At 41.9% G+C, this 6,597-nt stretch overlaps 1 protein-coding gene across 1 annotated transcript; it reads left to right on the top strand.

The window, feature by feature from the left end:
* Window positions 1-2,082: 2,082 nt before the first annotated feature.
* LOC147891234 (uncharacterized) lies at window positions 2,083-4,685 on the top strand. Its single transcript, XM_087389619.1, has one exon. The coding sequence runs from the start codon at window positions 2,782-2,784 to the stop codon at window positions 4,144-4,146; it is 1,365 nt and encodes a 454-aa protein (XP_087245745.1). The 5' UTR covers window positions 2,083-2,781; the 3' UTR covers window positions 4,147-4,685.
* Window positions 4,686-6,597: the final 1,912 nt, after the last annotated feature.

Below are 6,597 nucleotides of genomic sequence, written 5' to 3'. Positions count from 1 at the left end.
ATAGTACCAAAGGCGCCCCCCCTCCTATGCAAGGGCAAACATAGCCTCTTATTAGAACTACTATGGAAGTCTTGCAAGTTGGTGCCTCCAAAATTTGAACCTTACCCTTATGACGTGAAGATAGCCATTGTCACCTCTATGGTTGAACGATAACCTCATGGGCCTTGCAGATGACTTGATGTAGTCATATGGTATGTCAATTGTGGTAGTACAATTACATCCTTAACTATAGCCCCATTTTACACATATGTAAATATAGCATCCATAGGGCAAGGGCATGTAACAACTATGGCAAAATGGTGACCCCATCTCTACACCACATTACACCATAGATGGAAATGAATGTATTGTAGACACATTGCTCATTATGTTATATTCCAAATTCTAGTAATATAATGGGATTATGTCACGGGAGGTTAAGGCCACCCTTTTTTTAATGCATTTTTGCCTCCCCATAGCTAAAGTGTTTTAAAAGCATGTAACATGAGAAAATGAACATTTGAAATGGAAGCAACTAAGAAGCACCTCATATTGCGGGAAATAGTGCGACAAGGTCTAAAAGATAGTAGCATAGAGATTGTGATAAAGGCTTTGGAATCATGCTATTTTTAGTCCTATTTTCTCATGGCATAACATAAATTCATCTATTGCATGAATTGAGTCCCATGACCCAACCTATAAGCACAACACACACTACGTGAAACTACCTTACAACAATGACACAAGGTTATTGAATTAATTATACCATAGTCATTGTTCTATGTGCCCAAACTAGCCAAGGTTTAAGAGACACAAGTTCAATATGGACATTCACCTTATTAATCAATCATTGACACTTTTAGGTGCATGTTGGTGTAATAGAAGGTCTTATTCCTTGGCCCACCAATACTAAATGTGAATGAGCTTGTAATGAGCTAAGATGGGTGATGATATGGTTGTCTTGTAAGGTAATTTGAGAGCCAAGGGGCAAATTATAAATTCCACTTGGCACACACATGATGCATCATACATGAGGAGCATTGGGATGCACAAGTTGATAAACAAATTAGTGTAATGAGTTGTTGTGATTCCTTGAGAAAATTTAGCAAGATGGCCTCCCTTAGGGCCAATGTGGCCACCTTACTAAACCTTGTCAAGGATAACCTCATGAGATCAATACCGAAGCCCCTGCATAGAGGACAATTAAAAGAAGGTTGTCATAAGGTTGTGAGGATGGCATGAATGGTGATTCATACCTCTTGGATGTTCCAAATCCTAAAGTTGTTAGTTAGGTCCTCTCTTTTACATTTATTAATTAGGAACGTGGGCCACTAATCAAGGTAAGCAACCTTGCGTGGGGGGGAATGGGTGATCAAGGTAAGAAGTTCGTCCATTCTCATCCCTTTATATAAAATAAAGTACATAACTTGATAAAGATTCTCACCAAAGGGGTTTGGTGGATTACTCATTAATGCCACTCCATATGCCAAATACTAGGTCATAAATTCATGCAAGTTAGAGGACATATAAAGGCAACTATGGATGGTGACCTAACCATGTTAATCTCCTCATATGAGGGTCTAAGGGATCATTCAAAATGAAAGCCAACTTTTGCTATAGCAAGACTTATCCGAGTGTTCACATCATATTTATGGTATACTAGGAGAGGAAAGCTTCCTCTAGCTTCTTGAGTCACCTCTGAAAGCCCTTGTGAAAGAGGCGGTTGCCTTGGGAAAAAAATCTTAAGAGAGACAAAATCCTCCAAGTTCAGAAATTTCCAAGTTTTTCAAGGAAGTTTAGAGGTTTTAAGCAAAAATGTAATCAAAATGCCTTGAAATCTGCAAGCTTTAAAACCCTGTATTTTAATAGAGTTTAATGGTGTTTGGGTGAAGAATAGTTGCCTAGGACTTGAGAGGAGGGGAATCTAAAGCCATTGTCAATGTACCGAAGTTCTTTGGAACATGGGGAGAGAGAGAGAGAGAGAGAGACTTGGCATTGTTTCACAACCTTCTGTTTGGAGGTTGGAAGGTCGTCATCTCCACTTTTCAGATTTTGCAAGCCCTCCTCCTCCTCCTCTCCTCCTCACATGGATATTGCCCACCATCTTCCTAACTCTTTCTCATCAACGTCACCTCCTTTATTTCCTCTACCACTCCTCCTCTCGTGGATCCATCCTTCTCCATTGGCTTTACCCTCCCATGCTCTCAGCTCCCATCGTACCTTCTTCCATTTCTTAGCATTACCTTCCCACTTTTTCATTTTGTTAACGCTAACCTCTCGCTTCCTCTCTCACACCCTGCCGAGTTTCCCCTTTTATCTTCTTGTTCAATCGTGGGTCGTTCTGCACATCTCACATCATGATGAATTGGACGCAGGCCCAGTCGATGCTGTTCGAATGTCTTGCGTCTGGCACTTTTGGCTCTCTCTCTCTTTTACTCTGCTGCATGCCGACAGGCGCCTTCTGAATCTATAGAAAATCACCCCGCCCATTTGAAACTGTGTGAATTGAAGCTTCGCTTTGCTTGCTGGCAAAGTTTGCCTTTAGTGTGTAGGGAGTAGATCTTGCCTATATTATGTGTCGTGAGCTTCCCAGCTTGCTGAGGACTGAACTAAAGTTGACGTAGTGAAGCCATTTTCTTCACGTGTGTAGAGAGTAGATCTCGCCAATATTATGTATCACAGCACATTGTCTCTGTGTTGCGTTACGACTCGACTTATTTCTATCTTCCCATCCCCCCGAAGGCCATTTTCGATCATGAAGGCTGTGGGCGCAAGGCGAGAGACATCCTGAGGTCAAGGGGCATGGATTGTCACGACTTCATTCACAACAGGCCGGAATGGACCGACCTCGCTCCTTACAATAAAGAAGTTCCTATATCTTCAATTGAAGATGGTACGTCTTCACCTGCCGGAAAAAGGAGGATTCAGGACGAATGCGGAGATCAGTCACAGTATATAGACATGGACCTTGCTGTTCCGCGCATTGGTCGAGAAAAGAGCTCAAGAGTGAGAAGGCTGCAAAAATCCCTCGATTCTCAAGACTTCGAATTCAACATGTCCGCTGTTATAACCGAGCTCTTCGAACCGGTGCAAGTTGCCCCAGCTGATGAGCTCTTCTACAGGGGCCAGCTCCTTCCCCTACAGCAGGATCCTCGTCTACAGCTCGTGCAGACGCTATCAAACCAGGAAGGAGACGACGCATTGCCGGCTTGTCCTCTTGGACAAGATGTGATGAACTTTCGTTCTTGCAGACAGCTAGAAGGGGACACTCCGGACGTGGGCTTGATGGATTCGCGCTCATCCAGCTTCCGCTCTCAGCCCAGCAGTTACTGGGAGTCGGGCGAGAAAGATTCCAGAGACAGCAGCTGCTCTCGATGCTCGAATGGAAGCTCCCAAGATGCATGCTTTTCGGGAGAGAAAAAACTGCTGGCAAATGGAGGATTTAGCACTGGAACATGTCCAAAGGTTCACAAGAGCAACTCTCTGCCTAAGCCCAAGAGGTGGAGTTGGAAGTCTCTTTTCAACGGTCTACGAAAAGCTTCGAAAATCTGGGTCGACGATAGAGCTGAGGATCAGAATCACGGAAGCTCAAGTGCTGCAGAGATGAACCGGCAGAGGCGAATGCTATTTCCATTTCACATGCGTAGTTCAGTGGAACCGCTTCGGAGTGTCTCTGCGGGGAGAACATCGAATGTCTTCAGCGATGTTTGCAAAGGACAGGAGAGGGTGAATTGGGAGAATCCTTCAGCAGGCGATCACAGCTTCACAGATCGATCCAAGCACAGTATCTCCTGGCATGCGAGAGAGAGATGGCAAAGATGTGTCAACAAGATGAAACCTCTTTACGGGAAGGTTGCCTACGCTCGCTCTTCTGGGCCGCTGATCAGGAGAAAGCCCATTTGTGAGAGACCGCTTGCAGCAACTTCTCGAAGCTCCAGCTGCACTCCTTTGACAAAATCTCCCGTGAGGCGAGAGTCGGAACACATCTACAACCCCTCCAGGTACTTGTCCGTGGCGAGCTGCCCAGCGTCCATGCGCTCGTCTCCGCATCACAGCGGCGTTCTTGCTATCGTTAATAAAGGCTCCAGCAACGGCGCCATGCAGGAACTCCACAGTGCAATTCAAGGAGCCATAGCTCACTGTAAGCAGTCGCAGAACGCCAAATAAGCAGCTACAACGTAAGGTGAAAGCCGGCAGCGTGAGAATTTCGTATCTGAAACGTGAGTAATATAAGGAGGGCATCGATTAGCTCAAAACTCTACAGAGATGCTTGAAGTGTCGTGATATCTCTAGCAACTTTCATGAGCTCAAAACACAGCAGTGCTTGAATTGTAATAGAATATCTAGCAACTACTTAGCATCAAGGTAAGTATCTTGTTATATGGGGCGTAGTTTTCAGTGGACGTAATCACCAAGCCAGCAAGAGGAATGTATATATGATTATCAATCAAGTTAAGGCTTTCCCTAGCTCGTTCTGAAAGTTTTGATTTTCAACGTAAGGCACATGGATCTTAAAATCAGCTGTCTCCAATTCACTTGCTGATCGTTTGGCCATCGTAACCATAAAGTGTGATCAGCTTGAATGCCTCTCCAAGAGCTAAAGTTGAGCTATGCTAGTAAGGAGTGAGTCATGCTTGTCCCTAATTGTTTTGATCTCTTTAGAGAGTACGTTGGTGACCATATGTGGTCTAGTTGGGAGTTGTATAATGAAGTATTTCTATAAATTGCAAGACCATTTGGAAATTTATCATTAGTTTTTGGAAATTTATTGATGTGTTTTTTTAACATATCTTAGACAATAATGTTTGTGTGCTTTTCTGAACAGGTCTCGATTACAAAAGAATTAAAAAATGTATGAACTAGTGGAAAAGGAAGGAAAGGAGGGGCGGCAAGGGAAGGATAGGGGTAAAGAATAGAGTGATAATGAGGAAGTCCCTCTCCCCTCTCATACACTCTGATGTATGAGATTACATTTTTAAAACCCTTTTACTATACTTCTTTCACAATATCTTCATGTAGCCTAGAGGAAAGACTTTATGAGTTAGTAAAGGATGTCTTAAGTTCTCCTTAAGTTCAAGTGGTGCCTCAAGCTATCCCTTCCACCTTAGCTTAATTAAGTTGCTTCAACTTTTGACCTAAGAAATCAATTGAATTTCTCCATTGAAAGTTAAAGGCTTAGTTCAAGTCATATGTATGGAATAATTTGTTGCCAATAAAGGGTCTTTATAGTGATCAGAATACTAATGGAACAATTGTGGGAGAGCCAAATAGGGGTTATACAATATCTAGGAGCTTCCATGCATTGTTTACTTTCAATAATTTAAGACTATAATTAGGCACTACAAAATTATCAAGCTTTTTTTAATCTTGGCTTCCTTATGTTGCCTTCATCTCTTTTAGTAATCGTGTATCTTCCCTTATGCATATCTTTGGTACATTGACAATGTGAGACTTTCTTTTAAGACTTTAGGCCTCATAGAACTTGTTTAGGGATCATCAAGAAGTCCAATTTGATGATCTGTATGGCTAGAGGAGGCCAACCATGGCTACCGAGTTTATCCAAAACTTCACATCTCCCACGTTGACTTTTAAATTTCATGTCTCTTGCTTTTATAAATCCCAAATGTATTATTGACCATACCACTTTTGTTTGAAAGTCTTAAACTCCTGCTCATTCCCTTGATCTGCATATGTCCACTGCTTTCCCCTCTTAGAGCCCGTTCCCATGTTTTATGTTCACATGCTAGTGGTTTCAAATGGATTTACCTACTGCAACAACTTTTCCATAGAGCTGCTCAGCCTTGTCTTGCCTATAGACAAAAAGTTGCAAAAATTAATGACAATCTACAATCTACACTTCATTGTACTTAAATTTATGTGTGCATAATACCTTGCCTACAATGAACACTTCATTGGACTTAAATTTATGTGTGCATAATACCTTGCCTACAATCTACACTTCACACATCACTACAATTTATGTGTTCATAATCCCTTGCCGACAATCTATACTCCACACATGACCACAGATACACTTGCCAACTAGTGTTTGCCTTCACGTAGATTGATAGAATGTCAGAAGGAGGTGAGCCACCATGTGATGACAAAGCCAAAAGAGTCAACAAGAGACCCTAAGAGGAGGCTCAAGAAGAAGAGGAGCATAATCATGTAATTCATTCACACTATGAGAGCCTCCAAAGGATTGATATTGCACCTCCACAATGTTTAACACCATATTAGAGAATTTGGGAAAATCTTGATAATATGGGAATTTTTTTAGGGTGTTGCAATTATATTGTATTTTGTGTTGTCAACTAAGCTTTTCCCTAATGTTTGGCCATGCATCCAAGTCTTAGAAATTTGCATGGTTTGCATTAGTATGGTGATGATCACATGTTTACATTTCAGTCAACAAGTTGTTGTCTCTTCTCAAGGAAAGGTGGTATTGAGAAATGCTACTTATGTAGTTTAGTCCGCAGTTACATTTGGAAGATTCATCTTGAATGGAAAATAATTAATCAATGTGAGTCCCTGATATTTGGGAAATTTAAAGGAGTTACAATTATGTTGCATTCAATTGAGTTTTTCCCAGGATTTGGATGTGTGTCCAAAATTCAC

This window comes from Dipteris shenzhenensis, chromosome 18 (genome assembly GCF_047967505.1).
Source record: "Dipteris shenzhenensis isolate YYH24624 ecotype China chromosome 18, Dip_SZ_1.0, whole genome shotgun sequence".
NCBI classification, from domain to species: domain Eukaryota; kingdom Viridiplantae; phylum Streptophyta; class Polypodiopsida; order Gleicheniales; family Dipteridaceae; genus Dipteris; species Dipteris shenzhenensis.
This window is presented reverse-complemented; position numbering and strand designations above follow the sequence as displayed.

Bases quoted from the DNA above. Each gene is read 5' to 3' on its own strand.
- LOC147891234 (XM_087389619.1), top strand. From the start codon at position 2,782: ATGGATTGTCACGACTTCATTCACAACAGGCCGGAATGGACCGACCTC.